Source organism: Pelophylax lessonae, assembly GCF_965119305.1.
Source record: "Pelophylax lessonae genome assembly, chromosome: 8".
In the NCBI taxonomy this organism is placed as follows: Eukaryota; Metazoa; Chordata; class Amphibia; order Anura; family Ranidae; genus Pelophylax; species Pelophylax lessonae.
In genome coordinates this window covers 283,554,684-283,573,552 of record NC_138775.1, presented here as the reverse complement: position 1 = coordinate 283,573,552, position 18,869 = coordinate 283,554,684, and the positions used below count along the sequence as shown (strand labels likewise).

Sequence of the window (18,869 nt, the reverse complement as noted above, 5' to 3'; positions counted from 1 at the left end):
CAGGGACAACAGCAAATGTTGCAGACAAGAACATGGTGGCCCCAACGGAGCAGACCACCAGTCTATGATCTTTCCTTCAGACCAGAACTGTTGACTGATGTTTATCATGCAGATAAAGAGAAAAAAGACCATGACCAGATCATTGATGATGCTCAGAATTCCACATAGGGTTTCTAGAATGACACCGAATGGTGAATAGTGGAATGTCTCCACTGTTGCCATGATGTTGAGGATCAAGTCATTGGATAAAGTCTTTAGTGATGACATGATGGCTCCAAAGGAGCAGACCACCAGTCTATGATCTTTTCTTCAGACCGGAACTGTTGACTTATGTTTATCATGCAGATAAAGAGAAGAATGACCTCTAACAGATCATCGATGGTGCTGAGGATTCCAAACAATGGGTCAGGGACAACAGCAAATGTTGCAGACAAGAACATGGTGGCCCCAACGGAGCAGACCACCAGTCTATGATCTTTCCTTCAGACCAGAACTGTTGACTGATGTTTATCATGCAGATAAAGAGAAAAAAGACCATGACCAGATCATTGATGATGCTCAGAATTCCACATAGGGTTTCTAGAATGACACCGAATGGTGAATAGTGGAATGTCTCCACTGTTGCCATGATGTTGAGGATCAAGTCATTGGATAAAGTCTTTAGTGATGACATGATGGCTCCAAAGGAGCAGACCACCAGTCTATGATCTTTTCTTCAGACCGGAACTGTTGACTTATGTTTATCATGCAGATAAAGAGAAGAATGACCTCTAACAGATCATCGATGGTGCTGAGGATTCCAAACAATGGGTCAGGGACAACAGCAAATGTTGCAGACAAGAACATGGTGGCCCCAACGGAGCAGACCACCAGTCTATGGTCTTTCCTTCAGACCAGAACTGTTGACTGATGTTTATCATGCAGATAAAGAGAAGAAAGACCATGACCAGATCATCGATGATGCTCAGAATTCCACATAGGTTTTCTAGAATGACAGCAAATGGTGAATAGTAGAATGTCTCCACTGTTGCCATGATGTTGAGGATCAAGTCATTGGATAAAGTCTTTAGTTTGCAGTCACAGAGAAGCAGTTGGTCTCTGGTCAAGACTCGGACAAGATGCTCTGTGTGGCAGTATGGACTATGGTCATTCCTTCTGACCGGAACTGCAGGTTGATGTTTATCATGCAGATAAGAAGAAGAAAAACCACGACCAGATCATCGATGGTGCTGAGGATTCCACACAGGGGGTCAGGGACGACGGTGAATGGTGAAGACAAGAACGTGATGGCCCCAAAGGAGCAGACAACCAGTCTGAGACAGAAGATCATCACGAGTCCACCCATGGTGAAGACCCTTCTCAGAGCGAGGTTCAATAACAATGGAAGGTCATACAAGTAATCTGTGAGCTGGGACAAAAATAAAAAAAACTTAGTTAGAATTTTAGATGGATAAAGCAACTGAATAATAAACTATATCTAAGCCAACATTGTTTCATTGCTTTTTGATACATTGTGGAAGGGTTAGAGCCTCTGTCAAGATGTTATTGCTGTCTGTGGAAATCCAGCCTTTTGTTTATGCTGGTGAGAAAGCGATGAGAAATCTAAAATTCTACACTGGTCACTAGAAAAGAAGGTGGGGGAAATCTTTCAATGGGGACACATCTTCTGTTGATTACTGGTCAGTTATTGTTGTTTCTCTAGGACTGGATGTGAAGTGAGAACTCACCAATGGGATACAGACACAGGGGAGGACTGGGCCAGGGGGCAGGGGGGAAATTGCCCCCCTGGGCTACTCTGATGCCCAATAAAAAGGCTGCACTGCTTCTACCACAGACATGCCTAAAGGATTCCTGGTGAAGAGAAGTAAAAAGCCCCCACGCTGACCTACTGAGTGCGGGATAAAGACAAGGACAGAGCTCAGCCCCCCCCCCAGCATGGATGGTGTAAGCTGTGTCTGAGCAGAGGCCCGGTGTCATGCCCCACTAGAGACTCTCCTCCTCCGGCCAGCCTCGACAGAGCTGTCCCAGCTTCCCCCAACCACCCCTGCTGGCCAGGTCAGGAAACCAGATTCGGCCGGAGTAGAGAGTACATGGAGCGGAGCTTCAGCCTGGAATGGGGGTCTGGAGGAGGCCGGAAAGAGAGTGGGAGGGGGACCGAGTCACTGCACCATGGGCCTATGGCTTGTACTTGCCCCCTGGGCTGAAATTGCCAGTCAGCCCCTGTACAGACAGCATATAAAATATTCGGGGTTTAAACCATTCCCTAATCAAAATCAGGGTAGGTATGCGAGCAACTTAATATCATATGAACCACCAACCAATCATAGGCAGCATGATACTGACCTATTATGTCACAGTGATGTCATTTCCAACCCAAAATATTTATAAATCAAAAAGTACTGAAGCCAGAGAGGGCCAGGAAAAGATGCTACTTGGCTAGTCATCTCTGGCTTCAATACATTTTGAATCACTGACTGGAAAAACAGCGTAGACAGGTAAATCATAAACACTGATCTGCTTTCTTGTTCTAAGTTGGTGACACAAAAAGTAATGAAGCCATTGAATCAACTTTACAGCCTGGAAACTACTTAGCAATGACAGCACCATATCTCTCCATATCTCTCTTAGCATAGGTTTCCTTTAAATCCCCCACTTACTGTATATCTCTCAGTATACACTATATTACCAAAAGTATTGGGACGCCTGCCTTTACATGCACATGAACTTTATTGGCATTCCAGTCTTAGTCTGTAAGGTTCAATATTGAGTTGGCCCACCCTTTGCAGCTATAACAGCTTCAACTCTTCTGGGAAGGCTGTCCACAAGGTTTAGGAGTGTGTCCAGGGGAGGACTGGGCCAGGGGGCAGGGGGGCAATTGCCCCCTAGGCCACTCCGATGCCCCGTAAAAAGGCTGCACTGCTTCTGCTACAGAAATGCCTAAAGGAATACTGGTGCAAAGAAGTAAAAAGTCCCTGTCGCTGACCTACTGAATGTGGGTTGAAGACAAAGACAGAGCGCAGGCCTCAGGCCCCCCCCCCCCCTCTGGAGACTCTCCTCCCCCTGGCCAGCCCCAACCAAGCTGTCCCATTTCCCCCAACTGCCCCCTGCTGGTTAGGTCAGGAACCAGGATTCAGCCGGAGAGTAGAGAGTACAGGGAGCAGAGCTTCATTCAGCCTGGAATGAGGGTCAGGAGGAGGAGAGGAAGAGGGAGAGTGGGAGCGGGGCTGACTTGCTGCACCATGGGCCTCTGGTTTGTACTTGCCCCCTTGGCTGAAAGTTGCCAGTCTGCCCCTGAGTGTGTCTATGGGAATGTTTGACCATTCTTCCAGAAGCACATTTGTGAGGTCAGGCACTGATGTTGGATGAGGCCTGGCTCGCAGTCTCTGCTCTAATTCATCCCAAAGGTATCGGGTTGAGGTCAGGACTCTGTGCAGGCTATTCAAGTTTCTCCACCCCAAACTCGCTCATCCATGTCTTTATGGACCTTGCTTTGTGCACTGGTGCGCAGTCATGTTGGAACAGGAAGGGGTCATCCCCAAACTGTTCCTACAAAGTTGGGAGTATGAGATTGTCCAAAATGTCTTGGTATGCTGACGCCTTAAGAGTTCCCTTCACTGGAACTAAGGGGCCAAGCCCAACCCCTGAAAAACAACTCCACACCATAATCCCCCCTCCACCAAATAATTTGGACCAGTGCACAAAGCAAGGTCCATAAAGACATGGATGAGTGGGTTTGGGGTGGAGGAACTTGACTGGCTTGCACCTTAACCCATTGAAACACCAGAAGCGCATTTGTGAGGTCAGGCGCTGATGTTGGATGGGAAGGCCTGGCTCGCAATCTGTGCTCGAAATCATCACAAAGGTGCTTCACCGGGTTAAGGTCAAGACTCTGTGCAGGCCAGTCAAGTTCCTCCACCCCAAACTCGCTCATCCATGTTTTTATGGACCTTGCTTTGTGCACTGGTCCAAATCATTTGGTGGATGGGGGTTATGGTGTGGGGTTGTTTTTCAGGGGTTGGGATTGGCCCCTTAGTTCCAGTGAAGGGAACTCTTAAGGCGTGAGCATACCAAGACATTTTGGACAATCTCATACTCCCAACTTTGAGGGAACAGTTTGGGGATGGCCCCTTCCTGTTCCAACATGACTGCGCACCAGTGCACAAAGCAAGGTCCATAAAGACATGGATGAGCGAGTTTGGGGTGGAGAAACTTAAATAGCCTGCACAGAGTCCTGACCTCAACCCGATACCTTTAGGATGAATTTGAGTGAAGACTGCGAGCCAGGCCTCATCCAACATCAGTGCCTGACCTCACAAATGTGCTTCTGGAAGAATGGTCAGACATTCCCATAGACACACTCCTAAACCTTGTGGACAGCCTTCCCAGAAGAGTTGAAGCTGTTATAGCTGCAAAGGGTGGGCCAACTCAATATTGAACCCTACGGACTAAGACTGGGATGCCAATAAAGTTCATGTGTGTGTAAAGGCAGGCGTCCCAATACTTTTGGTAATAAAGTGTATACTGAGATATATAAAGTAAGTGGGGGATTTAAAGGAAACCTATGCTAAGAGAGATATGGAGAGATATGGTGCTGTCATTGCTAAGTAGTTTCCAGGCTGTAAAGTTGATTCAATGGCTTCATTACTTTTTGTATCACCAGCTTAGAACAAGAAAGCAGATCAGTGGTTATGATTTACCTGTCTACGCTGTTTTTCAAGTCAGTGATTGAAATGTATTGAAGCCAGAGTTGAAGCTGTTATAGCTGCAAAGGGTGGCCCAACCCAATATTGATCCCTAAAGACTAAGACTGGGATGCCTTAAAGTTCATGTGCGTGTAAAGGCAGGCGTCCCAATACTTTTGGCAATATAGTGTATGTTATGGTCTGTGTTAATTTTGACATCAATTTCTATTTAGTTTTAGTCATAGTCTTTTGACTAAAATGCCAAAAAATCTCTATAAAGTGAAATACTTACAGGTCGAGGTCGTCCAGAAAAGCGATTATTGTAATGTCGGATATCTTTTTGCATCTCTCTGTTCGTCTTATCCTGTTGGACATCGCAAATGTTGCAAAGGTAACAGACCTGCCAAAGAAAGGGAAACTTTTATAGCAGGATTGTAAAGGTTTGTAGGATGATGAAGATGTGTAGATGGGAAAGTCGTGCTCAGAGCAGGCCAGACATAGTGAGTAATTGCTAGAGATTGTATTAGCATAATTGAACTAAGGGTAGCCAATGGATAACTAAACAGATAAGAAAAAATGTCTACCTACAGATGTACACTACACAAGTAGCATGTAGCAGTAGTAGCAATAAATCATTGGTATCGGTGAGAGGAATAGTGCCCCATCATTGGTGTCAGTGGGAGGAATAGTGCCCCATTGGTATCAGTGGGAGGAATAGTGCCCCATCATTGGTGTCACTGGCAGCAATAATGTCCCATCATTGGTACCAGTGAGAGGAATAGTGCCCCATTGGTGTCAGTAAAAGGAATAGTGCTCCATCATTGGTGTCAGTGGGAGGAATAGTGCCCCATCATTGGTGTCAGTGGGAAGAATAGTGCCCCATCATTGGTGTCAGTGGGAGGAATAGTGCCCCATCATTGGTGTCAGTGGGAGGAATAGTGCCCCATCATTGGTGTCAGTGGGAGGAATAGTGCCCCATCATTGGTGTCAGTGGGAGGAATAGTGCCCCATCATTGGTGTCAGTGGGAGGAATAGTGCCCCATCATTGGTGTCAGTGGGAGGAATAGTGCCCCATCATTGGTGTCAGTGGGAGGAATAGTGCCCCATCATTGGTGTCAGTGGGAGGAATAGTGCCCCATCATTGGTATCAGTGGGAGGAATAGTGCCCCATCATTGGTGTCACTGGCAGCAATAATGTCCCATCATTGGTACCAGTGAGAGGAATAGTGCCCCATTGGTGTCAGTGGGAGGAATAGTGCTCCATCATTGGTGTCAGTGGGAGGAATAGTGCCCCATCACTGGTATCAGTGGGAGGAATAGTGCCCCATCATTGGTGTCAGTGGGAGGAATGGTGCCCCATCATTGGTGTCAGTGGGAAGAATAGTGCCCCATCATTGGTGTCAGTGGGAGGAATAGTGCCCCATCATTGGTGTCAGTGGGAGGAATAGTGCCCCATCATTGGTGTCAGTGGAAGGAATAGTGCCCCATCATTGGTGTCAGTGGGAGGAATAGTGCCCCATCATTGGTGTCAGTGGGAGGAATAGTGCCCCATCGTTGGTGTCAGTGGGAGGAATGGTGCCCCATCATTGGTGTCAGTGGGAGGAATAGTGCCTCATCATTGGTGTCAGTGGGAAGAATAGTGCCCCATCATTGGTGTCAGTGGGAGGAATAGTGCCCCATCATTGGTGTCAGTGGGAGGAATAGTGCCCCATCATTGGTGTCAGTGGGAGGAATAGTGCCCCATCATTGGTGTCAGTGGGAGGAATAGTGCCCCATCATTGGTGTCAGTGAGAGGAATAGTGCCCCATCATTGGTGTCAGTGGGAGGAATAGTGCCCCATCATTGGTGTCAGTGGGAGGAATAGTGCCCCATCATTGGTGTCAGTGGGAGGAATAGTGCCTCAAGGGCTGGATAAAGGCAAGTAAAGGACCACATTCAGCCCCCCCCCCCCTCCGCCACAGTTTGGAGACCCTGTTTATATAAATAACACTAAGTAAAATTCAAGTGTACCTTTTGCCTGCAGAGGGGACAGCTGATGGCTCCCATCCATGGGTCATGTTTCCAGTACTCGATAAGACAGGAACCTGAAAGGCACAAACAGAACAATAATCAATTACAGGTCCTCTTTTCATTATTCATCTCATCATCACCAAATAAAAACAAAACATTCAATTCTATGTTAAACCTAGAATATGAATACTGTTGCAAAAGCAGACTGAGTTTGTTTTAAACTTTTTATTTTTATTTAATTATCAATTTTATTGACCCATTACTCCTGGTATAAAAGATGGCGTATACTTTATGGACAATATGTGCGCACCTGACCATCACACCTGAATGAGTTTGTTGGACATCCCAAGCCAAACCATGGATATTAAAACGGATTTGGTACTGCTTTGTGGCTATATATATATATATATATATATATATATATATATATATATATATATATACATATACACATATATATACATATATATATATAGGGAATGTTATATAGTAGAATGTGAAAAATATTGTAATATTTATTTTTTTCAGAATTTTTTTGTTTATAGCTAAAAAAAAAAAAAATCCCACAGGTGATCAAATACCCCCAAAAGAAAGCTCTATTTGTGGGGAAAATAAGGACATCAATTGTATTTAGGTACAGCATCGCACGACCGCGCAATTGTCCGTTAAATTAACGCAGTGCCGAATCGCAAGAAATGGCCTGGTCATTAAGGGTGCAAATCCTTCCGGTCCAGAAGTGGTTAATAATATTTATAAAGATAAAATAAAACCCCAAAAAGGCACATTTCTGGCATTTTCACTAGCAATAATAAAAGAATACATTTTAACAAATACAAAACTTTTTCCTGTTTCTAATGTTCTTTCAGGCAATAGTAAGATCTTTGGGAATGGAGAGCTCTGTGTGACGGGTTAATAAGCCAATGCAGAAGCTCCCCAGGTGCCTGGCTCCATTAATGGTGGGCTCCGGAGAAGGACACTGATAATTACATGGAGCACATGAATACATATTTCTATTCCGCTTTTCCTGGTGATTTCCTGGACATATGTTCCGGGATCAGTGTGAAAATGAAAGGCCAGCTGAGCAGGAATGAGGACAAACTGGGTCAGACGCGTTTCCTGCCCGTAAATTGGTGACGATTCCTACAAGGTACACAATGACTTATTCATCCAGCCAGGACCCCGGGCACTTCCTGAGAAGGGATGCCCAGCTGGCGTTATCGCCCAGCCGGCAGATAAAACTCCATTTTCTCTATAGCTGCTTCCTCCATTGCCGAGCCGGTGCTGCTCTGTGTCATTGTCTGCGGTCAGTTACATGCGTAGGGTGGGGATGGGGGGGGGGGCATTTATACAACTTGCACCAGCTGAAAAGATTGGTAAAAGGCTCATTTTACAACTCCAGGCAGATAAAAAAAAAAAGCAGAGCTTTTTGGGGAACGCACCTTTAACACTGAATATATGTAATAGGGATCGACCAATATCGGTTTTACCTTGCCAATACTGATATGGACCGATATTTTGAACATTTAAAGTTTTGCACAATAACACAATTTTTGACACAAATCTGTTACTGAACATGTTACCCTGTGCTGGCTGGCTGGCACCCTTTGGTGGGTGGCTGTTTTGCACCCTGTAGTGGGTGGCTGGCTGGTGGCTGGCTGACACCCTTTGGTGGGTGGCTGGCTGGTACCCTGTGGTGGGTGGGTGACTGGCACCCTGTGGTGGGTAGGTGGCTGGCTGGTACCCTTTGGTGGCTGGCTGGCACCCTGTGGTGGGTGGCTGGCTGGTTGGCACCCTGTGGTGGGTAGCTGGCTGGCTGGCACCCTTTGGTGGGTGGGTGGCTGGCTGGCACCCTGTGGTGGGTGGCTGGCTGGCACCCTGTGGTGGCTGACTGGCTGGCACCCTGTGGTGGGTGGCTGGCTGGCACCCTGTGGTGGGTGGCTGGCTGGCATCCTGTGTGGTGGGTGGGTGGCTGGTACAGGCCTGTGGGTGTGTGGGTGTCTGGCTGGCTGGCACCGGGCAGCTGTGGGTGGGTATATGTATGTGGCGGCTCTGTTAAACACACTGTGTGCACTGTACTCACTGTCCCGAGACTCCCCGACTCCAGACGAGGCTGAGGGAGGCGGCCTAAGAAGGCAGAAGCCGTCCCAGTGCGCAGAGGCGCGTGGCGCAACATACGCAATGATGTCACGACAATATCGGTAACCTCCGGGGCCGAGTCTGATATATCAAGGAAAGTTCATATTGGCCCCTGATATATCGGCCTTGCCGATAATCGGCCGATCCCTAATATGTAATGGCAAGGGAAGGTGGGGTGTGCTGGAAGTTCTATTGTTTCAGGGGGATCTGTTGTTGCAGGGGAGGTCTATTTGTTACTCAGAGAGATCTATTGTTAAGGGAGGAGTCTATTGTTGCTTTCTGCTGGAGGGTCTAATGATGCTGGCTGGTGGGGGATCTATTGTTGCTGGTGGGGGGCACGGCCGGCCCTACCATGGGTCTCGCTGGGTCCATTGGACCCAGGCAGCACTTGGCGAGGGGCGGCAAATTTACTCCCAAGATTTTTTTTTCCTGCAGTTTCGTGTGTCATCAGTTTGCCGCGCGTTATGGGGCGGCATTTCCACATCTCATACTGCCGCCCGTAGTGCACTTGGAAGAGTATGAGGAGGCGGAGCGTCTTCTCCAGGGAACGCCCCTCGTGTGATCGTTGTGTGCGCAATGACGTCAGACGGCAGACGCAGGAGTGATAGGAGGACGGAGGACAGACAGGGGGTGTTTGGTGGACCGGTCCAGTGATGAGTTATGGAAGAAGATAACAGTATATATAATATTTTCTAAATTTTAAATGTATATATAGGGGCCTTTTGGTTGGCATTATTATTTTTTGGTGGTGGGGGGGGGGGGGCAGCATTTTATTCTTGGACCCAGGCAGCACAATGTCTTGGGCCAGCCATAGGCGGGGGTCTATTGTTCCCTGGGCCAATCCATTGTTATTTGCAGGTATTTTGTCGCAGGAGGTCTATTGTTGCTGGGGGGATTTATTACTTCTGGGGGGATCATTGTTGCTGAGGGGATCCATTGTTGTTGGGGGGGGTCAATTGTAGCTGGGAGAGATCTACTGTTAAGGGAGGGGTCAATTGTTCCTGGCTGCTGGAGAGTCAATTAATGCTGCTGAGGTGAATCTGTTGTTGCTGGGGAAGTCGTTTGCTGTGGGGGGGGGGGGGGTCTTTTGATGTTGGGGAGATCTGTTGTTGCTCAGAGGGGTCCTTTTTATTGCTTTCCTTGTTATCATTAACAAAGTCCATACAAATTACTTAACACCCACATGTCAGTTTACGGTGCAGCAGGGGGCGCTGTGCACCGTGTCACCAAACGTACACAATTTGTAGCGGCCTTGCTAGAAAAAAAAAAAATTATAAAAATAGTCCAATGGAGCGAAAAACTCTAAAATAACGATCCCATCCAGGACTGTTTGAAGTCAGGTGCTGCCGGGCTCGGCGCCATCTCACCGCGGGTTTACGGGTGATGCAATGTCAAACAAAGCAGATAATTTAACCCTTTCTGTCCCTCCCGGAAGGCGGGTTATCTTTTATAGGGCTTGCGATAGACTGATGCAAGAGAAGAGCAACGCAACATCATTGTACGGCGTTTTCATTATTTATTCTGCAGCCGATTGGTTTACGGTTCTGGCCGCCCGGTTATCTTTTTGGGGACAGGACAGAGTGACCTTGCCATGGCAGGAAATAAAAAGTCAGGACTGTGCCAGGGAAGGCTGAGGAGCTCCAAGCCACCGATTGGCACGAATGAAGAGTCCTCTCGCTATTTATAAAGGGGGTTCTCACCAATGAGAATAAAGATAGAGAAGCCCTTTGGAGGAAATAGATCACCTTTAACCACTTCTGGACCGGAAGGATTTGCCCCCTTAATGACCAGGCCATTTTTTTTGCAATTCGGCACTGCGTTACTTTAACTGACAATTGCGCGGTCGTGCAACGCTGTACCCAAATAAAATTGATGTCCTTTTTTCCCCACAGATAGAGCTTTCTTTTGGTGGTATTTGATCACCTCTGCGATTTTTATTTTTTGCGCTATAAACAAAAAAAAAAGTGACAATTCTGAAAAAAAAAATATATATATTTTTCACATTCTGCTATATAACATTCTCAAAAAAAAAAATTAAAAATCAAAATTTTTTAACATTTTAGGCCAATTTGTTTTCTGCTACATATTTTTGGTAAAAAAAAAAAAAAATCGCAATAAGCATATTTTGATTGGTTTGCGCAAAAGTTATCGCGTCTACTAACTACGGGAAAGATTTATGTCATTTTTATTGTTTTTTTTTTACTAGTAATGGCGGCGATCGGCGATTTTTAGCGGTACTGCGACATTCCAGCGGACAGATCGGACCCCTAACTGACCTTTTTGACACTTTTGGGGTTACCAGTGACATTACTACAGTAATCAATGCTAAAAATATGCACTGTTACTGTAATAATGACAGTGGCAGGGATGGGGTTCACACTGTGGGTGATCAAAGGGTTAAGTGTGAGCCTGGGGGAGTGATTCTAACTGTATGGGGGTGAGGCATCTGAATTGATCATAGAGACCTGTGATCCTATATAGAAGGATCACAAGAGCGCTGTTATCATTCCAGAGAGAAGAACGGTCAGCTGTGTTTACAACATCCGACCATCCTTCTCTCTCAGCGGGGAGCGATCGCGGGTGTCAGGCGGCAATCGGAGCCGCCTGCCCCGTGCATCGGAGTCCCCGCTACCGAATGGAGAAGGGAGCGCGAACGGAAAAACCAGTAAAACAAAGAAAAGGAATTTCAAATAAACTCAAGTCCGTCAGAGTCCCCATCAGAGCCCCCCTTACATCAAAATCCCCATCAGAGCGCCCCTTACATCAGACTCCTAATCAGAGCCCACCTTACATCAGACTCCTAATCAGAGCCTGTCTTACATCAGACTCCCCATCAGGGCCCCCCTTACATCAAAATCCCCATCAGAGCCCCCCTTACATCAAAATCCCCATCAGAGCCCCCCTTACATCAAAATCCCCATCAGAGCCCCCCTTACATCAGAGTCCCAGTTACATCAGACTCCCCATCAGAGCCCCCTTACATCAAAATCCCCATCAGAGCCCCCACTTACATCAGACTCCCCATCAGAGCCCTTATTTACATCAGAGTCCCAGTTACATTAGACTCCCCAACAGAGCCCCACTTGCTTTAAAATCCCCATCAGAGCCCCCCTTACATCAAAATCCCCATCAGTGCCCCCCTTACATCAGACTCCCCATCAGAGCCCCACTTCAATAACAAATCCCCATCAGAGCTCCCCTTACATCAAACTCCCCATCAGATACCGACCTACATCAGAGTCCCCATCAGAGCCCCCCTTACATCAAAATCCCCATCAGAGCCCCCCCTTACATCAAAATACCCATCAGAGCCCCCCTACATCAGGCTATCAGAAACCCCATTACATCAGACTCCCCATCAGAGCCCCCTTTACATCAAAATCCCCATCAGAGCCCCCCTACATCAGACTCCCCATCAGAGCCCCTCCTACATCAGACTCACCCCCCCCCCCACATCAGAAGACCTCTATTACATAAGAGTGCTCCTTTCACATCAGAAGTCCCCCACTACATCACAGTTGCCCCCCCCCCCCCCAATTGCATCAGAGTACCCCACTTCATATCAGAGTCACCTTTTCACATACAGCACCCCCTTCCATCACATCAGAGCCCCCCCCCCCCCCCCCCCGACACACCTAATCTATCCAATGAATCTGTATCCAGTCCAGCAAGCCTTCACATTGCATGGTTTTGGTCAATCTAAAAGGAGATTATACAGATATTGTACAATCAGATTGTATAGTGTATGGTGAATTTTAGATCTACCAACAACTATGTAATATAAGGGCCCCTGTGATTGGGTAGAAATTGATTGGGTTGTAGAGTTTTCTTATGTTACAAAGTTTTGGTAAATTTCAATGAGGTTGTACAATCAAGTTGCAGTGTGTATGGCCGTCCTTAGTGATGGTAAAATCAAATTATTTGATGATCTTGCGGTAGCTTTGGCATTCTTTGTGCTGATGGCAGGTTGGCGGACGTGAGAACTAAGCGACTGTCCTATCAGATCATCGCTTCCTCTGCAGCTGCATAAATGTGATAGGTGATACACAGCCTGACCCCCTCTTCATCATCCCCAATCATTGTGTTTGTTGTGGTCGGTGCCCCTCCCTTTGTTCAGTGACATAGTGGAGGGTGTGTGTCAGGGGCAGCCTGTGATTGGCTGCTGCTGGATCTTACACAATGCGTCACACCCACGTATTGACTTTACAGCGCGGGACACTGTTGCAAAGCTTTTAACCACTTCAGCTCTGGAAGGTTTTACCCCCCTTAATGACCAGGCCATTTTTTAAGATTCGGCACTGCGTTACTTTAACCACTTTACCACCGGAGGATTTTGCTGTCTTACATCCAGGCCACTTTTTGCGATTCGGCACTGTGCGACTTTAACTGACAATTGCGCAGTCATGCAACGCTGTACCCAAACGAAATTTACGTTCTTTTTTCCCCACAAACAGAGCTTTCTTTTAGTGGTATTTGATCACCTGTGCGATTTTTACTTTTAAATATAAACAAAAAAACAGCGTAAATTTTGAAAAAATAACAATATTTTTCACATTTTTATATGAAATTCCCCCCAAAAAAATGTAAAAATCAAAATTTTTTATCATTTTAGGCTAATTTGTTTTCTGCTACATATTTTTGGTAAAAAAAAAAATCGCAATAAGCGTATTTTGATTGGTTTGCGCAAAAGTTATTGCGTTTACTAACTAAGGGAAAGATTTGTCATTTTTGGTGTTTTTTTTTTTAACGAGTAATGGCGGCGATCTGCGATTTTTTTGCGGGACTGCGACATTGCGACGGACAGATCGGACTCTTGACTGACATTTTTGACACTTTTGGGGGTACCAGTGGCATTACTACAGTAATCAGTGCTATACATATGCACTGTTACTGTAAAAATGACACTGGCAGGGAAGGGGTAAATTTTTATTGGTGATCAAGGGGTTAATGTATGCCTGGAGGTGACTGAGTGACACAGGGACAGATCGCATGTTCAGCTATGCTGAATCCTGTAATCTGACCCTGTCTGTCACTTAGGAGATCCGCCCGCTCTGTTTACACAAGCGGGCGGATCTCCAGACTCGAATCCCCGACGATCGGGGAAGAGCGGCAGTGATCACCGCCTCTCCTCCCCTGGCCCGACTCCCGCTGTGACTGAAAACAGCGGGAGTGAGCCTCCGGCGGCGCGCGCGCGCCGCCCACAAGGGGAGGAGTCCAGCGACGTAGGTCTACGTCGCTGGACATGAATGAGCCACTTTGCCGCAGTACAGTCCCAGTGACTGGTCGGCAAGTGGTTAACAATTGCGAGGTCGTGCGACGCTGTACCCAAATAAAATTGATGTCCTTTTTTTCCCACAAATAGAGCTTTCCTTTGGTGGTATTTGATCCCCTGTGCGATTTTTTTTTTTTGCGCTATAAACAAAAAAAGAGCGACAATTCTGAAAAGAAAAACAATATTTATTTTTCACATTCTGCTATATAACATTCCCAATTTAAAAATCACATTTATTCATCCTTTTAGGCCAATTTGTTTTCTGCTACATATTTTTGGTTAAAAAAAATCCCAATAAGCCTATTTTGATTGGTTTGCGCAAAAGTTATCGCGTCTACAAACTAGGGGAAAGATTTATGTCATTTTTTTTTTACTAGTAGTGGTAGTGGCGGCGATCTGCAATTTTTAGCGAGACTGTGACATTGCGGCGGACAGATCGGACCCCTGACTAACATTTTTGACACTTTTGGGGGGACCAGTGACATTACTACAGTAATCAGTGCTAAAAATATGCACTGTTACTGTATAAATGACACTGGCAGGGAAGGGGTTAACCTAGAGGGTGATCAAAGGGTTAATTGTGAGCCTAGGGGGTGCTTTCTAACTTTTGGGGGAGGGGCTTGTGAAATGATCATAGAGACCTGTGTTCCTATATAGAAGGATCACAGGAGCTCTGTGATCATTCCAGTGAGAAGAACGGTCTGCTGTGTTTACAACAGCCGACTGTCCTTCTCTCTCAGCGGGGAGCGATCGCGGGTGCCCAGCAGCAATAGCGGCCGTTGGCCCCATGCATTGGTATCCCCACTGCCTAGTGGGGGCGAAAGCGCGCCGGCGGCGGCGCTTGCTTGCCCCCCAGCACCAGGCGCGCGACCGACGGGCTACATCGGTTCGCGCAGAGGAGGCTGTCTGCCGCAGTAAATGTGCGGCGGGCGACCTTAAAGCAGTTAAAAAGGTTCCTGCACTACTCTGGTCTGACTTTCATGTGAGTTGAGTGCCACAGACTGCAATGTAAAACCTCGTACACACGCAACGATTATCGGCCGACCGATCGTCCGACTTTTGTCCAGAGTTGTGTTTTGTTGGTTGGAATGTGCCTAGACTGCACACAAATTTTCTCGGCCAACAAAAATCTACTTCAGAAGTGATGTCATGTGCTGGTTTACTTTCCGTGTGTTTTTTCTTCTCTGAGCATGCCCAGTCTTGCTCATCAGATTTTTGTCTGCCGAAATCTGTACTGACTGACTGAAAATCGGCCGTTGTGTTGACGGCCAACAAAAATTTTATAGCCTGCACACCAGATTTTATTTGGCCCAAAAGTCGGAGTCTGTTGTCGAAAGCATCATACTAACAAGCCGAAAATCGGCAGATCGGACGTTGGCCGAAAATTCCCAGCCAATAATCGATGCGTGTGTACGAGGCATAAGCCTTCAAAAGTCGCATGAAAGTCGCACCTGAATGTTCTACATGGGACATTCGTGCACAGGGCCGCTGATAGGGGGGGACCACCAGCCCTCTTGTAGGGGGCCCGAGCACACAGGGGGGCCCACACAGAGAGGGGGATTAGTGATGGACAACAAATACAGAAATCTTCCTCCAGCACCTGAATCTGATCTGTCCCTCTCCCTGCTATCAGCTTTTATCTGCTGAGAAAGAGACAGTCGTCCCTCACTAATCCCCCTCCCTTGTGTGCCCCCCCCCCCCCCTCCCAGCACTTATCTCTGCTCAGGAGTTTATTTGTAAATTGTAACTTTGTTTCTCTCTCTCTCTGTCTCTCTGATCACTGAGCTCCAACTGCCCAGCCTGTATATTTTTCTCATTTTCTTTTTTATTTAACATAGTTTTTTTTTTAGATTTAGCAGGAATTATGTTATATTTTGATTTTGTTGGAATTTAAGCTAAATATATCTTTAATATTTTCTTGGGGGGGCCCTGCCAGGTAGTCTGTACGGGGCCCCGTGATTTCTAACAGCAGCCCTGGTCGTGCAACAGTTGTCCATTATCATTGGTCAAAGCCAAAGTCGCATCCAACACCCACCCAAAGTTGCATCAATGTCGCAGTAGGCTCTCCTCTGTTGCTGCTCATTTCCTTTTAAAGAGGTTGTAAACCCACGTTTCTGACATTTACCTATAGGTAAGCCTATATTAATCACATAACGACCGCTCACATTGCTGCTACTGCGGCAATGTGGCTCGTTATCGTCCAGCGATGTAGACCTACGTCGCTGGACTCCTCCCCTTGTGGGCGGCGCGCGCGCGCCGCCGGAGGCTCGCTCCCGCTGTATTCAGTCACAGCGGGAGTTGGGCCAGGGGAGAAGCAGCGGCGATCGCCGCCGCTCTTCCCCGATCGTCGGGGAATCGAGTCTGGAGATCCGGTGGCTTGTGTAAACAAAGAGGGCGGATCTCCTAAGTGACAGGCAGGGGCAGATTGCAGGGTTCAGCATAGCTGAACATGCGATCTGTCCCTGTGTCACTCAGTCCCCTCCCCCCACACAGGTTAGTAAGCACCAGGCACACATTAACCCCTCCCTCTCCAATAAAATTAACCCCTTCCCTGCCAGTGTCATTTTTACAGTAACAGTGCATATTTATAGCACTGATTACTGTAGTAATGTCACTGGTACCCCCAAAAGTGTCAAAAATGTCAGTCAAGGGTCCGATCTGTCCGCCACAATGTCGCAGTCCCGCAAAAAAAATCGCAGATTGCCGCCATTACTCGTTAAAAAAAAAAAAAAAACACCAAAAATGACAGAAATCTTTCCCGTAGTTAATAAACGCAATAACATTTGCGCAAACCAATCAAAATACGCTTATTGCGATTTTTTTTACCAAAAATATGTAGCAGAAAACAAATTGGCCTAAAATGATAAAAAAATTTGATTTTTACATTTTTTTGGGGGGAATTTCATATAAAAAAATGTGAAAAATATTGTTATTTTTTCAAAAGTTACGCTCTTTTTTTGTTTATAGCACAAAAAGTAAAAATCGCACAGGTGATCAAATACCACCAAAAGAAAGCTCTGTTTGTGGGAAAAAAAGGACGTAAATGTTGTTTGGGTACAGCGTCGCACGACCGCGCAATTGTCAGTTAAATTCGCACAGTGCCGAATCGCAAAAAGTGGCCCAGACGTAAGACAGCAAAATCCTCCGGTGGTAAAGTGGTTAAGGCTTACCTATAGGTGCTATAAATATCTCCTAAACTTGCACCGTTTAGGAGATATTTACTTGTAATGCAGCCGATGACGTCATCGGCGCAGGCGCTCTGAAGGAACGGCCACTCGTGCCGTTCCTTCAGAACCCTATGCCGTGAACGGCGGCTCCCACGTGCATGCGCGGGAGTGATGTAATCGCGCCTCCGGCCACTCAGATGGCCGGAGGACGTGAACAAGGAAGCAGGGCGGCCGGACATGTCGGCCGCCCTGTTGCTGAGCAGGCGACACCTGGGGGGCTTCGTTTTTAGGTAAGTATTTCATAATGAGCTAGCATGTGATGCATACTAGCTCATTATGCCTTTGTCTTTACGTTTTTTTTCTCGTTTTTTTACGTGCGTTTACTTCCTCTTTAAATGTTAGTTCTGTTTCCTCAAATATTCCTTGAAGTCTCATCGTTCGGCAATGGAAAGTTCATGACACCCCCCCCCCCCCCCCCGGTGAGGATTTATACGGTGACCCATCAGTTATTCTCGGTGGATTTTACGGTCAGATCTAAGCTTTGTGTTTTGACTCAGCCAGTAAACCAGCCATGGATATGACCGTCCCGCCTAAACCACAAACATCATTAATATATCCAATTATCTGCAGGTTTAACGAGGCGGAGTTGACTCACCGCAAAATAAATGTCCGCAGTTGGTCTCCACGGGTGAAGTGGCCGTCTGAAGACACACTGGGCAGTTTAAGTCGATGTGGAAGGGAGGCTGGCGACTTTTAAGCGTGTCCTGGAAAACAGAACATTCATGATTATTCTGGTGCTAAAATGCATCAAAGATACACTATATTACCAAAAGTATTGGGACGCCTGCCTTTACACACACATTAACTTTAATGGCACCCGAGTCTTAGTCCGTAGGGTTCAATATTGATTTGGCCCATCCTTTGCAGCTATAACAGCTTCAACTCTTCTGGAAAGGCTGTCCACAAGGTTTAGGAGTGTCTATGGGAATGTTTGACCATTCTTCCAGAAGCGCATTTGTGAGGTCAGACACTGATGTTGGACAAGAAAGCCTGGCTTGCAGTCTCCACTTAATTTCATCCCGAAGGTGTTCTATCAGGTTGAGGTCAGGACTCTGTGCAGGTCAGTCAAGTTCCTCCACCCCAAACTCGCTCATCCATGTCTTTATGGACCTTGCTTTGTGCTCTGGTGCGCAGTCATGTTGGAACAGGAAGGGGCCATCCCCAAACTGTTCCCACAAAGTTGGGAGCATGAAATTGTCCAAAATGTCTTGGTATGCTGATGCCTTAAGAGTTCCCTTCACTGGAACTAAGGGGATAAGCCCAATCCCTGAAAAACAACCCGACACCATACCCAAACTCACTCATCCATGTCTTTATGGACCTTGCTTTGTGCACTGGTCCAAGTCATTTGGTGGAGGGGGGATTATGGTGTGGGGTTGTTTTTCAGGGGTTGGGCTTGGCCCCTTAGTGCCAGTGAAGGGAACTCTTAAGGAGTCAGCATACCAAGACATTTTGGACAATTTCATCCTCCCAACTTTGTGGGAAAAGTTTGGGGATGGCCCCTTCCTGTTCCAACATGACTGTGCATTAGTGCACAAAGCA

General features: G+C 46.8%; 1 protein-coding gene across 1 annotated transcript in view; it reads right to left on the bottom strand.

Annotated features, from left to right (window-relative positions):
* Nucleotides 1-832: 832 nt before the first annotated feature.
* The window catches only part of LOC309561086 (E3 ubiquitin-protein ligase RNF170-like), a 36,596-nt gene continuing 18,559 nt past the window's right edge, over nucleotides 833-18,869 (bottom strand). Inside the window, exons 3-6 of the mRNA XM_082264830.1 lie at nucleotides 17,923-18,031; nucleotides 6,693-6,766; nucleotides 4,975-5,082; nucleotides 833-1,408 (exon numbers count right to left, since the gene is read on the bottom strand). Of these exons, the coding sequence (XP_082120956.1) occupies nucleotides 1,103-1,408; nucleotides 4,975-5,082; nucleotides 6,693-6,766; nucleotides 17,923-18,031 (597 nt within the window). The 3' untranslated portion in view covers nucleotides 833-1,102. The remainder of the gene's footprint in view (nucleotides 1,409-4,974; nucleotides 5,083-6,692; nucleotides 6,767-17,922; nucleotides 18,032-18,869) is intronic.